Source organism: Sminthopsis crassicaudata, chromosome 2 (genome assembly GCF_048593235.1).
Source record: "Sminthopsis crassicaudata isolate SCR6 chromosome 2, ASM4859323v1, whole genome shotgun sequence".
In the NCBI taxonomy this organism is placed as follows: Eukaryota; Metazoa; Chordata; class Mammalia; order Dasyuromorphia; family Dasyuridae; genus Sminthopsis; species Sminthopsis crassicaudata.
The window spans coordinates 464,202,233-464,217,759 of record NC_133618.1 but is presented as its reverse complement, the minus strand read 5'-3'; the positions used below and the strand labels follow the sequence as shown (position 1 = coordinate 464,217,759).

At 37.6% G+C, this 15,527-nt stretch overlaps 1 protein-coding gene across 2 annotated transcripts in view; it reads right to left on the bottom strand.

The window, feature by feature from the left end:
* Positions 1–3,379: 3,379 nt before the first annotated feature.
* The window catches only part of MRRF (mitochondrial ribosome recycling factor), a 52,562-nt gene continuing 40,414 nt past the window's right edge, over positions 3,380–15,527 (bottom strand). For both annotated transcript variants that reach the window (XM_074292987.1, XM_074292989.1), the window contains exons 6-7: positions 11,867–12,026; positions 3,380–4,091 (exon numbers count right to left, since the gene is read on the bottom strand). In XM_074292987.1, coding sequence (XP_074149088.1) covers positions 4,014–4,091; positions 11,867–12,026 — 238 coding nt within the window. In that variant the 3' untranslated portion in view covers positions 3,380–4,013. The remainder of the gene's footprint in view (positions 4,092–11,866; positions 12,027–15,527) is intronic.

Genomic DNA, 15,527 nt, shown 5'->3' with positions numbered 1-15,527 from the left:
CTTCTCAGCTCCTACCCCCAAATTTCGCCTTCTCTTATAACAAGGACAGCAAAAAACAAAACAAAACAAAACCCATAGTCAAGCAAAGCAAATCTACACATTGACCATGTTCAGAAATGTGCATGTCATTCTGTACTACTATTCTATCACCCTTCTGTCATGAGGTCAATCTCTCATTTTACAAATAAGAAAAATGAGGCAGTGAAAAGTTAACTGACTTGTTCAAGGTCACACAACTAGTGAGTGTCAGAACCAAGATTTGATGCCCAAGTTTTGATTCCAAATCCAGTGAACTTTCTACTATAACTCTGCCTCTCACCATGTCTTCATTACAAAAGTAAGTCCTTCTCCCTTTTTATTATTTATCCTCACAGTGGCAGATGGCAACAAATGAAACTATTAATTTTGTTCCCTTCTTTTATAAAAGTTTATTTCTTAGAATTTCTCTGCCTTTGTATATTTGTCAAAGCTCTTCCTTCCCCATAATTGTTTTATTAACATCAACACCTTCTGCTCGTTATTCCCCTAATCTAGTCTTTGTAGCCTTCACCAAATCTTCATCTTGTTAAGTTTATGGATTTGATTCTCTTAACAATTTACACTGGGGCAGCTAGGTGGCGCAGTGGATAGAGCACCAGCCTTGAATTCAGGAGGACCCGAGTTCAAATCTGATCTCAGACACTTAACACTTCCTAGCTGTGTGACCCTGGGCAAGTCACTTAACCCCAGCCTCAGGGGAAAAAAACAAAACAAAACAAAAAAACAAAAACAATTTACACTACCACCTAGGCTTAGGAGATCATTCCCTCTTCAATCTATGTACTCAAATGTATCCTCAGAAGAACCTTACTGATTGTGTTACTGTATTTGACCACTTTTCATCTCACCCACTCAATACCTAATGCCCACTCAGGTCAAACTATTTTTGCTCATTTCTTGTCATTTTGCCACCCTCCATCCCTGGTCTCTGCATCTGTTTTAATATACTCTCTTTATTCCATATTACCTCGTATCTAGAATTTAGATACTCTGATTATAACTATTTATCTTAAGAGTGTTAGAATGCTAAAGCTAGAAAAGATCTTAGAACATAAGATATTAGAACAAAGAATGTAAGAGCAAGGAAAGACCTCAGAATGAAGAATAGTAGAGCTAGAAAGGAACTTAGAAGACATAACCAAAAAATAGAGGAAATAAGAGAACTTGAGAATGTTAGCATATGGACAACTGAGCACAACTCTCTCATTTTATAGATAAGAAAACTGAGATCCAGAGTGGGGGAAGTGATTTACTCAAGAATATGCTTCTAATTAAAGGAAGCTGGAGCTTGGATCTGGATATTTTGACACCCCCCCCCCCAATTCAGTGTCCTTTACATTACAGTACACTGCTTCTCCATCCTGATCTAGCTTTTCCCCTTTTAATAAAAGCTCAAAATCACTTGCTCCAGAATTTCTCAACTTAATTGGGCAGGTAAAGTCATCCAGTCTCTGCTATCTACTCCTGCAACACAGACATAGAGAGGGACCAAAAAACTATTTGATAAATGTCAACTGAAATAGAGTAATCAGCTGAAAGCCATTTGCTGAGCTGTCTGGACTGCCTTGGGCTCGAGGTTTTCCTTTATTCATTTATCATGATATAGGGCTCTGGCCAAAATACACACAGGGGAGAAATTGTTGACATGTGGAACCCGAGTATAGAAAATCTTTCATTTTTTCCCCGTCTGTTCACAAAATAAGTTTTTGTTTATTTAAAGACTACAGAGGCCTCAGCTGTTAAGAACCAAATGCCTTTGGAGTGGAGTTACTACATAATTTATCATTTCCTCTGTTTATTAAAAAAAAAAAAAAAAAGCCTGTGTTGGGGGGTGGGAGGGAGTCTATTTGCTGTTGGAGGTCTGTTTCAGCCACTAATTAGAAGCAGTTATTGCAGAATCTCAAGGTTGGAAAGGACCTCAGAGGCCAAAGAATCCAGCCTAATCCTGACCAGGAACCCCCTCTGTAACATCAAGCATTTTCTTGAAGATTTAAGATAAGACCCACTCCCATCCATGGCAACCCATTCAACTCTAGAATGACTCTGGTCCTTTAAAGTTCTTTACTGAATCAAACCTAAGTTTATCCCTCACTGATAAGAAGCAGAATAAATCTAATCTGTCTTCCACATGATACTTGAAGACAACTATATTTTTTCCATTTCCACTTCCATCTTCTCTATGACAAATATCCACCCCCTTCCTCTGACTGCTGTTCATTTGCCAACATCTCAAACCCTTTCACAATCCTAATCAGCTTCCTCTAGATACTCTCCTTCCTGAAATGTGGCAACCCAGAAGTAGGAATCTTAGTGAAGAAGTGGTCTGACTAAGGCAAAGAACAGCAGGACTGTCACCATCCTCACTTTGCACACTGTGCTTTTCTTTCTTTTCTTTTTTTTTTTCTCACTGAGGAAATTGGAGTTAAGTGACTTGCCCAGGGTCACACAGCTAGGAAGTGTTAAGTGTCTGAGACCAGATTTGAACTCAGGTCTTCCTGACTTCAAGGCTGGTACTCTATCCACTGTGTCACCCAGCTGCCCCCTGTGCTTTTCTTAATATAATATAAGACTTCATTAGCTTTTTTTGGCTACCATATCAAAACAGCTGATTCATATGAACTTACAAGTAACTAAAAACATCAGATCGTTTTAGGAGGAACAAAATTAGAGCTGTGACATTAAATGGAAAGCATTTATCATGTGGACTATGGAAAGAAATGCTTGCCTTAAGATTGGTGGGCTCCATGGAAAGGTAGCATGATGTGACCCAGGTTTAAATCCTGCCTCAAATATATCCTAGCTGTGTAATCATAGGTAAGTCACCCAAACTCTCTGAGATTCCACGTTTATAAAATTGAAGGAGCTGGACTTGACGACCTTGTGGCTCTTAAGATTTTGTTCCATTCTAAAATTCAATGCATTTTAATCTCCCTTGTAATTCTACATTCTATGATATTTGCATTATGTGTGTTCTATTCATTTTCAGGTTCAACACTGTATGTTCTAAGGACCCTTTCAGTTCTACCAGTTAGTGATTCTGAGACTCAACGTTTCTATTTCAAGTTTGAGCCTCTTGTTTTTCCCCAGACAATTATATCCTTTGACAAATATAGATTCAGTAAGTTGGGTAAGTCACTTAACTTGTCTTGAAATATTTCTCTGTATGTTATTTCTATGTCTCTTACAGCCCTAAAATCTTCTATTTCCATGTTTCTAACTTAACTAAATTTCTGGAGGGTTTCTACAATTGTTTTGAGGTTTGTTTTTTAGTTACTGGAACAAGTCAAATATATTATAATGGGTGAGAAGAGATGGAAATGAAAGATTTCATCCTTGTTGGTTGTTTTCAATTATTTCATTTTATTTAGACTTAATTCATCAATGAAAACCCACAACAGGCAAAATACAGAGGCATTTAATATTGAGGCCTGGCTTCAGAACATGAATTACAGTTAAAATTTCCCAACATTGAACATGGAGTTCAACCTCAGAAACGATTAGTGGTATGAAATGTACCCACTTTCACATTCAAAAGGAAGAAAATAAGCCCAACATTAAATATTCCTTGAGGTAATATTTAGCAGAAAACAGAGATAGTCATAATTTACTAATATTCCTGCTCCCTCTGGAACATCAAAATAAAGAAAACTAAGCCCAACAGGGTATATTTCACTACTATAAGTGTTTATTTAGTGGAGGCTGCCCCTGCTAATAGGCCCAGCATTAAACATCAAGGTCAGCGAAGAGTTGTAATGGTCCAGTGCTATACAAGTGGATGCTGTGGGGGGAGACAGAAAAGAATCTTTTGGCTTGAATAAGACACCCAAAAATGACACCTCCTAAAAGTAACATACAAAGCCCAGGAGAGAAGAGTGCAATCAACTGCAATGCTCCAAAGCTCTGGCCCTAAACAACAGCCTAGGACACAGCTGCTTCTGCAGGCTTCCCATAGCTAGCCTCGTCAGGAGCTTTTCTTATCCCAGGAGTTCCTTGGTTTTCTGTGCCAAGTGCTTGTCCATTTCAACTGCTGTGTCATCAGCCATTTGTCCAATCTGTAGCAAGACAGAATAAGAAATTCAATACTGGGCAAATTCAGTGCCCCAATACAAGGATGCTCATGTGATGTTGCACCAACCTATGTCATTTGGGGATAATAGTAGGAATATGTGGAAATTTAACCCCATCTGAATTTCTCGTCTAATCCTGTTTTTCCTTCTGTCTATGTGCTCTGCTTGGTGGAGAGCATCAAGTCTGATCATTTAAAAATGACTGCCAAAGATTGTAAGAATAATTAAGTTTGAAAGACTTTGTAACTTTAGTGCACACTATGACCAATCATAATTCCAAAGGACTCAGATGAAACATGCTATTCATTTCAGTAGAGAGCTGATGGAATCAGAATGCAGATGAAACATTTTTTCTCCCTCATTCTTTTTCTTTCTTTTTTTGAACATGGCTAACACAGAAATTTGTTTTGCATAACTAATACATCTTTGTAATGAGTTTTGGTTTTTTTGCCTTCTCATCAGTTCAGGATGGGAGAGGCAAAAGGTGAAAATTAGAAATCAAAAATAAAATAAAACTGAATTAAAAAAAAAAAGAATGTAGTTGCAGAGGCAGTTAGGTAGCACAGTGGACAGAGCATCAGTCCTGAAGTCAGGAGGACCTGTGTTCAAATTTGATCTCAGACACTTAACAATTCCTAGACCTTGGGCAAGTCACTTAACCCCAATTGCCACAGCAAAAAAAAAGAAAAAAAAAAAAAAAAAAGAAAGAAAGAAAGAAAGAAAAAAAGAAAAGAAAATTAAGAAAGAAAGGGAAAAAGAATATAGTTGCTAGTAAAGTCCAAAGGAGATATCATTCCTCATGCCCCATTCCACACTTGGCCCCACCCTTCCCTAGAGAGAAAAGAGGAAAGAGATCCTACCCGATAAAATTATTCTCTGTTCCAGTGGTTTTCAAAGTGTGATCTAGGAACCCCTGAGGATCCTTTCAGGGGGTCTGTGAGATCGAAATTATTTGCATAATAACACTAAAACATTTTGATTTCTGATATGACAAATATCAATTAATATATTTAGCCATAAAAGCAAAAGTACTGGGGAGGGGGTTCAATAATTTTTAAGAGCATAATGAGATCAAAAGTTCAAGAACTACTGCTCTATTCTAATATCATCTGCCTACCCAGATGATAATACCCAGGTATTGCAATGCTTTTCTAACAATCCTTCCCACCTCTACTCTTTCTCCCCTCTAATTCATTCTTTATAGAATTGCCAGGTACAGATCTGGTGAGGCCATCCTTCTGCTCAAACTCTCCAGTAGCTCCCTATTACCTACTAAATGAATTGCCTTCCAGCCTTATGTAATATGTAAATATTACTTTCCTCTTCTTATTCTATAATCTAAGCAAACTGGAACCCTACATGTTCTGTGCCCTCCCCATCTACCACATATCCTGTTATTTGCCTTTCTTCCCCCTTTTAGGAAATGACCTTGAGAGGTTAAAAAATTAGAAATAACTTTGAACCTCCCATAGTGCTTCACACGTAATATAACATATTGTACATTAGCAATTCCTGTGTGTGTATCTTATCCTATATGGTCTGAAGGGTGTGTATCTTACCTAACCTTTCTATTTCTCACAGCTCCTGAAGAGAGCAGGTGCTTAATAACTATTCCTTGAATGATCAACTAAATTACATTTAGAGAGGAAAGGAGGATAAAGACAAGGAGAGGTAGGAAGAAAAGGGTAATAGGGGAACTAAGGGCAAGAGATTCTACCAGGAGAGGAAATAAAAAATGAGAAAATTCAATAGGCTTTCAAACTCCTCTAAGTTTTATTCTGCTTGTTCCTTCACCTCAAAGACTAACTTTCTTCTATTGTGAATGTATCTTATATGTTCATAAATAACTATGTTATTTACATGTCATCTCCCTCATTAGATGTGAGCTCTTTAAAAGAATGGATTATATTTCTTTTCTTTGGATACCCAGTGATTAGTGCACTATTTCACTATTTTCATTGATTCTTTTTGACCGTATAGAATTCCCTTTTTGATTTTAAATTTCAAAGACTATTACCAAGAATATATTTCCTATTGTCCCTACATTACTAATCCACCTAATAACTTGTTTTCAAGGAACCAATGACATTAGTCAGGATGTGCCCAAACTAATAATTCTCCCAATATTTAATCACATGCTGAAGATAAAAGATTAAGACCTCAAGAAACCTGAAACCAGAATATTTTTTTCCTAATATTCCCTAATATTACCAAGTTGAAAAATACTTTACCCTTGAATTCCTAGGTTAGCATTATTACTAACAACAGTATAATTTACTGCAAGGATATATGACTTGATTATCAGTGTTAACACTTCTTCCACTGCTATGGATGCAAGCCCTTGTACCCATCAGGACATTGTCTAGGAAAGTTGCTGTGGACAACAATTTGTCACCCTATAACTAATTAGATGATGGATATATCCGTAGTTGAGCTGATTCTCAAAGAAGACACACAGTCAATGGAAAACCCTTAATGGAAGCCTTTCCAGATCAGTGTGACCTGGAAACACTCTGGTTTCACTAAATTGGTCTTGAAGGACTCAAGAATCAACTCTGCAATTCTAGAAGATACTGTCTTAAAGATTGCAGGCTTTACAGCTGGATGGGGACCTTAAAATTCAAACTAAAATGAAGGGAAGTAACTTGTTTAGAGTCACAAACATAAGTATCTGAGGCAAGATTTGAATTCATGTCTTTATGAGTTCACTGTGCCACCTGTCTACAAAAGCTGTTGGCGTAGAGGAGGAGAGGAGTAGGGGAGAGGAGATCAGGAGAGCATTACAAATCTGGTACCATTTTCTCTCTCAAGTCTCATCTCCCCTCCATCACTCTACATTACATCCAGGCAGGGTTCCCCTGTTTCCCCAAAAAGCTCTGCACTTCCCCAGTACAATGCCTTGCTCATGTTGTACTCAGCAGCTGGAATGCAGAGGGGTATCAATGCATTCCCTCCCTAACTAGCACCTATCATGATTCTTATCGACTCATTACAGCTGAATTCATATAGTAACTGTTTGATTTTGAGCAGGTCACTTTTAGGCTGACAGATTTAAAGTTGAAAGGCACATCAGAGAGTATATAATCTAATCTTCTATTTTGACAGATAATGAAACAGAGGCCCAGGGAGTATGACTTGCCCAAAAGTCAGTCAGGAAGTAGCTGAGTCTGGATTTCTAATTGGCTTTCTAATTCCAAAGCCAACACTCTTTCTACTATATAATAGTGACTCCCAGATAATTTATATCCAGTGACAAAAACACATTCATGGTCACACACACACACACACACACACACACACACACACACACACACACACACACACACAGAGTTTTCTTTGATCCTAAATGTCACCTCCTTCAGAAAGCCTTCCTATCCCACTTCTACTCTAAATAATAATGACCTTTATCTATCTCAAATTTCATGCAGCACTGACTCCAGCTTTCTGATACATTTACTTTGGATTATTGAATGTTATAATTATTTGTGTATTTGACATATTCCCCTTCTAGACTATAATCTCTACTGAAAACAAAGACCATACCTTATTTTTCTAATAACTCAGCACTATACTTTGTATACAGAAAGTGTTTAATACTTAATTGAATTGTTTAATATGTTTCCTCATTAAACCTTCTAATAACATGATACGCTGCTTCTCAGTACCTCAGTACCCAGGCTCTGACATTGTGAAGAGCTCTTAAGAAAATATGCAGGAATGTTGAAGCAGGAAACAACTTGGAGGGCAGGAGAGGAACAGATGTAAGGTTAAGGAGGTGTCCTCAACCAATCAGCACTTCCCTCTATCCCATCCATATTCCAGAATGCCATCGTGGGCCAAAGAGGACCATGGCCAGCTTGCTTGGAATTCTGCTTTTTCCCCTCCTGTTCTATTTCTCCATCTGTCTTTTAGTAGAAATTACTCCATTCAACTCAATTCCATTTTGAAGAATACTATGTGAGCACTGGAGGGAATTTGAATTTAGATAAGGCAAAGTTCTGGCATTCAGGAGCTTACAATCTTGAAGGAGGTGGAATAGCTCTGATATCTCTGCTATTTTAAGATTTACAGAGTGCTTTTCTCATCACCCTGTGAGGTGAGTAATGTTCAGCGTGATCACTCCCATTTTATAGCTGTCAAAACCATGATAAAGGAATGTGCTCTAAAGTGTGGAAGACAACTAGAACCTAGGCTTCCAGCATCCTCTCTTGTACCTCATGCTGCTTCCATACACACAGAATAAGACCTACATACATAATGTGATATGACAATTATGTCAACAGGTATAAACAAAGAACTCAGTGAGGACTGAGGAAGTTCCCTGGAGGGAGTGCAGTTAAGGTTTCTGGGAGAACATGACATGTGGGCTGGTTCCAGGAGGACAGCAAGAATGAGAATACCATCTTGTATTTTGAGATCCACCTTAAAAGTTGCCTCCTCAAGCATGCTCTCCCTGACCTTTTCTCCCCTACCTCTACTCTTTATCTCAACAGCTTTTGTAGACAGTTAGGTGGCACAGTAAACTCATAAAGATTTCAGTTCAAATCCTGCCGCAGATACTTATTTATTTGTGTGATTCTAAACAAGTTACTTCCCTCCATTTTAATTTCTCCATCTGTTAAATGGGAATAACATTAATAGCACTTAGCTCCCAGGGTTATTATAAAGATAAAATGAAATAATATTTATAAACTTTACAAACTTTAAACATTATATAAAAACTAGCTATTATTATTAACAATAATTGACCTTTTCTACCCTTTAGCTTCATACTTTCATGTGTCTTTTCTATTTTTGTCCTATAACAGTTTACTTTATGGAATTACATATTTATTTAATATCATGTTAAAATGGCAGGGACCACATCATCATTATTTCTGTACCAAAATCAACTCTAGCACCCAACAATGATTGGTACCTAGTAGGTACTTATAAACATCTATTGAAATGACTTAATTTAATTGCTATTCCCAACTCTTCTACCCCTAAGATCTGGCATACATTCTATAATTTAATTTTCAACACCTAGAAAAAATATGATGTCATGGATGGACATAACCACAGAACCAAGAAAATCTGAGATCAAGTTCTACCTGTAACTCATGCTGATGTTGTGATCTCAGAAAAGTCACATAAGTTCTTAGAGCTCAAGGCCACAATTTGGCACACACTATGTGCTTAACTGGGCAGCTAGGAGACAGTGGAGAGAGCATTGGGCTTGGAGTCAGAAGATCTGAATTCAAATCTATCCTCAGACCAGTTGTGAGACCCTGGGCAAGTCATTTAACCCTGTTTGCCTCCTATCCTCATCTGTAAAATGGGCTGGAGAAGAAAACGACAGAATCTCTGAATCCAGTCTCTCTGCCTAGAAAACCCCAAATAGGTTCACAAAGAGTTGGATGTGATTAAATGACTAAATAGTTCTCTAGGGGCTGGGAAAAACATAGTTTAATCTTTGCTTATAGAATGAATACAAAGTTACATTATTATATGGTGCTTTGTACTTTCCAAAGCAGTTTTACAAATACTATCTCATTTAATTCTCCTAACACCTTCATGAAACAGGACAGGGATAACTCCCCATTTTATGGAAGAAGAAAGTGGAGCAGAGAGGCACAAAGCAAGTTGTCCAGGGTCGCACACAGTCAAGCCATGGTTGATCTGGGACAGAAATAAAAGTTCCCTTCCCTAACTGCAAGGGAAGGGCCTGTTGTGCTCTCCTGGAGTGATGGCTCTAGGGTAGAGTGCTTCCTCTCTTCTTCTCCCCGCCCCCACAATTTCCTGAGGCTGCTGGGAACAGAAAAGGGAAGAACTAGAGGGAAGCTCACAACACGAATGTAGGGGAGGAGAGTTTTTGTGGCAGGGGTGGGACCTCAAAGTCACTGAGGACCCTTCCAACTCTGAAATTCTGCTTCCATGGACAGGGCTGCAAGGGACCACAGAGACCACTAGTCTAAAACCCACATTTTATGGGTAAGGAATTTGAGGTCCAGAGAAGAAAACTGATGTGCCAAGTCACACAAATAATTAGGTGGCATTAGTTTTGGGGGAGTTGAGTCCTCAGGATTAGGACCCCAAGGTCTTTCTGGGCTGGTCCAGCCTCAGGCACATGGCTGGCTTCAAAGAAAGAGGAGAGTAGGCCATCTGAAGTCTTCTATAAAAGTAGGTCAGCTTTCAAGACTACCTTTCCCAAGCATGCCTGGGAGTCAGGGGAAGGAACAGCCCCTGAGGCGAGTTCCAGCACCCTGAATTGATAGTTTTCCTCTCTCAATCTCCCAGCAGCTAGTACACTGACAGTGTACTATTTCTCCGTCCCCACTGGCAACATGGTTAGTTTATTTCTGAGTGGCTTCACTCCTCTGAAAGGTTTGTAGTGAAAGCTTCTTGGCCGAAGACGTCACCCGTAGCTGCCAAGTGCTTTCATGTTTAGCAGGCCTGTTTCAGCAGCAGGACAGATCGAAGATAAAACAGAAGGCCAGCAGATGTCGGAGCCAGAGAAGGACCTCAGTCCTCACTCAGCACAGCTTTGCCAGGTCAAGGGGCTAGGAGACTGGGAGGGAAGAGAGGGAAACTAAATCTATAGGGACAGAAGTCTAGAACTTTCCTTTCTTATAAACCCAAAGTAGACTGTTCTTCTCGAAAAACAAAGGCAATCTCTTCATTGTGGAGGACCAAATACTACAGCAGACAATATTTGGAAAGGTAACACAAAGTAGTGGAAAGGGTACTAGGTAAGAGTGAGAAGACTTGAATTGGAGTCCCAGGTCCTCCACTAATTTGCTATAGGATCTTAAAACTGTCAGCCCCCCTTCTCTGTGTCAAAATTTACTTACCTGTAAAATGGACATAGTAATCCTTGTATTGCCTACTTTAGGTCTACTATAAAGAGAATACTTTTTTTTTTTAAACTATAAAGTGCTACTGAAATTCAAACTGTTAAGTGAACTAATATTATCCTCATATTAAAACTTGTGCATGCATAAAGGAGATTTCGAAAGAGATTTGCAATACTTTTTTTTCCACAAAGAACCAAAGCCTTTTGATGACATTATTGCTGGTCTCTGTGCCATCAACAAAAACTCCAGCTCAATGTTTTAAATGATGAATAGAGGAAATGAAACTAAAAACAAAGGTATACTTCCAAAAAATCTATGATTTCACCCTTGTGGGTATTCCCCAAGAAAAATCAAAATTCCTCCATGATTTAGTAGTTATCTTCCTGAACTTCCTTGGCCAAAAAATTAATTATCTAGTGGCCAATCTTATAGTGGTGGTGAGCTTCTTTACACAGAGAGATTGAGTTCACAATTCGCAATTATAGATGATCACAGGTTGAGGGCTAAAAGGGATCTCAGAGGAGATCACTGCTTTACAGATGAGGAAATAGGCTTTAAGAAGTCAGAAACAATACCTAGATAGGGCCTATAGTTATAATAAAGCAATACAACAGACATTTATTAGACCTTATTGTGTGTAAAAAGCAAACTGTCAAATGCTGGATAAAATAGAACTATCTTTCTAACTGGGTAGGGAAGGGAATGCTAATAAGAGTTTGTGCTAAACTACAGGTCATCTTTCAAGGTCCCTTCCAGGTTATTCCATGGTTAATATTTTATTTGATATCTTGGCTTCTAAACTCTCTTCCAGCAATATTTTAACATTACTTCTATATTTTTATTTTTAACATATGACATCAAATAGACAACATTGTTGTGTACAATTTATATACATTTATGTGCTGATGCGAAAGTAACAATTACCTGTTTCTCTATTAGTTTAATTGTATCTTCTGCCACTGTATCCTTGGATTTCTTCAGTTTATTCATTGCATTGGTCCGTACTTTCCTTAGGGCATCCTTAGCCTTGTTTGTATTCTGTTTTGCAAGCTTGACCAACATTTCTCTGTGTTCCCTTGTAACTCTGATCAACAAAGAAAGAGGGCAGAGGGACATTAAAAAAAAAAAAAAAAAAAAAAAAAAAAAAAAAAAAGAACATTTGTTACTGTATTTCAGGTGCTGCTGAAAAGAGAAAAATAATGAGTTAGAAAGCCTGATCATGCCCAGGTACAGAAACACTGGGATTAGTGTAAAATCTGGAGAGCTATATGATGTTAGAAAAAGCCCATGACCTCTCTGAGTCTCAGGTTCAAGCAGAGATTGGATAGCCATTTGTCATATGAAAGAAGAGATTTTTTTGAGTGGGTGTGGGTGACTTTTGTGAGTACTCTTCATGGTTATGTGATTCATTTTTTAAAACACAGATAAGAATATTTGCATTCTTGTACAAGGATATTTGGAGGATCAAACATTTTATTCAGGACATAAAAACACTTTGTAAATTTTAAAGCACTATACTCAACCTAACAGTGGTTTATTAAGCACTGATATATGCATAAAATCCCTTGTCTATTGCAGAGGACACAAAAATGGAAGAGTACAGTTTCCACCCTTAACAAGCTAAAAAAGAGGAAATAAATGTTTATACATTTGCATAGTAGCTATAATACAAATCAGAATAAGGTAAAGCAGATCAGCAGAACTAGAAAAGTGGGGAGAAATAGTGGAAAGACAACAATCCTAGAGTCAGGAAGCGCTGGATTCAAATCCTGCCTAAGACACATATTGGCCGTCACCATGAGCAGTGTTCCAGGCAATTCTCTAAGGCTAGGAATTAGAGATGTGTTATTGATCTGCTTTGGTGCAGGTAGTTCTCTCTGTAGAAGTTCCCTATACCAGTGATGTCACCAGTCCAAATCAGTGGGTTTTTTTTTTTTTAATAGCAGTGTTTGTTTTTTTTTTTAAATAAGGCTGCTTTACAGCTTATACTTCACTTTATTCACAATCATCTTTTGTGATGAGTAAGTACAAAAACTAGTACTCCTATTTTATAGAATAAGGAACTGAGACTAAGAGAGGTTAAGCTATTTTTCCAATATCATACAACTTAGTCAGTGGCAGAATTGGACTCCAAACAGATCAGAGTCCACATTCCCAGAGCACCTGGCTCATTAAATAGTACTTTATTGTACTTCATGGGTTTAAGATGTATGATTTTTTAAGATTCCCTGTGAGATACAATGTGGGTATCTCTTCCTGTATGCTGCTATACCTATGCTTCCACATTCTTACCCTCCCCTCCTTTAAACCAACCCATTCAATCTCCTTGTTAAAAGTTTAAAGAAATTTAAAGAACAATGGAAAAGAGAGCATTTTGAAGAACAAAGAATATGCCACAAAGAGAATTGTGTGTCAGAATACCCCATGCATGAGAAAGGGAAGAAGAGAGCATTATACATAAATCACATACATTTAGGCACCTAAATTGTGCCTAAATGAATATTTTTTAGGTTCTAGACAGAATACACTTTCAAAGTAAAAAAAATATGAATCCCAGAGCTGAATGGGGGATTGGAATTTAACTACCATGTCAGTAATTTAAGAATTTGGACTAGCTCATGTTGCTTTCGTGATTTTCAATCCAATTAATGAAAAATCACCAATGATGTTCTTCTTTCAGGTTCGATTTTTTGGCAAAGTAAAAGAAACAAAGAAGGAGCATGAAAATTGAAACTTGATCCACCCAAAAAAACAAACTCAAACCTTAATCATATTGTAATGCCAGGAAGAACATTATGAATAATCTGTGTCAGTGGGAAGCCATTTAAACTTAAACTAAAACTAAACTTAAACTTCCATCACTCAGTACTTATGTGACTTTGGGGAGTCATTTAATCTCTGGGAAAAACACTACTTGCCCCTGACTACTTCACAGGATATTTGTGAGACTCCAATGAGCTAAAGATTGTAAATATAATTTCAATATTGTAAAGTGCCATAAGGCTAATATCATATTATCATCACTACCACCACCAGCAGCACTACCACCATCATTATTCCACAATTAGAGGCAATGAAATAAGGCACAAATAACTCAAATTTTTACAAAGGCTTAAGTCAATCATTTCCAACCTGTTGATGATGATTGTTAACCTTTATCAATCACAGAGCCCCCAAAGGAGTAAAATGGCAAAAACATCAAATACTGAAGATAACTTTTTCTTATATTTCATAATTTTGTTAAAAGGTGGTCCTGGATATTAGCATTTTTCTTGCTAGGGAAGAAGCTACTACTATAAACTGCTGGGTTCAATGCCCTTAGAAACTAGAGACATGTTTGTTTCTCACATCATTTCAAGGGCTTCATCCATTCAATCCAATAAGTTTTGATTAAAATATTGTGAGAGGCAAGCCAAACATAAAGAACAAAGGAAAAACAGTATCTGCCCTCAGGAATTTTACATTCTTCCCCCCCCCCCCCAGGCTGGGGTTAAGTGACTTGCCCAGGATCACACAGCTAGGAAGTGTTAAGTGTCTGAGACCACATTTGAACTCGGGTCCTCCTGACTTCAAGGCTAGTGCTCTATCCACTGCACCACCTAGCTGCCCCCTAGGAATTTTACATTCTACTGGGGAATATAAACACCTTCAGTTCAAGTCATACAGGCATTCTTCTCCTCCCCTTTTCAAACCATGAACAATGTAAACTCTATAACCTTTCTTATGACTTTTCTCTTTTAGAATATTCTCTTCTCCTTCAATCTTTGAGATCTATACCCTGATCAAAATTCCTTCATTTATGCTTAAGTTCCCCCACACACACTTTCTCTTATTTGCAAAGAGTATTCCCTCTCTCCTACATATTCTGATATAAATATTCTGGAATATTTACTATTACTGCTATTTAGTTGTCAAGTAACACTGTCAAGTAAAATTAGGGAAGAAAAAATTGTGAGAGAATCTTTAATTTAAATGAATGAGGTAAAACCCCATCCAGGTCTGGTCAAACAGCATAGATACCCAACCTGTAATTAAAAGCCATCATGAGAACCACTGAAGATCTACAGTACAAATACAGTTTGATAAACTGCAGAAAATGAATAGTCTGAAAAAGATTAGAATAGATGTTAATGGCTTTTGGAAGATGCTCATAGAACATAATTTTATATATACATACATACATATACATATATGTGTGCTTATTGTATAGAAAGCATTTTATCAATCACATTTGTTATGATTTATTTTCTGTTGCAATACAAGCCATGAAAGAACCTAGCAAAATGATATAGAAAATTATCTTGGAATCAAAGACCTAGTATAATTAGGAATTGATCAGTAGCAGCATAAAGAAGGGAACATGGTAAAAGAGCACAGAATATAGTACAAAGAGCAGTGAATGTAGTCATGATAGTTTTCAGTTCTGCCCCTTGGATTAAAACAGAATTCTTTTTCCCTGTAATAGTATATATAGTCCCTGAAGATGATCTCGCCATTTTCCTGTCGCTCTCCATTGCCCTTACTCCAAACTTTCAAATTCAAGGTTCTCTTCAACTAGATCTTTTCCTCTTCTTTCTTTTTTAAT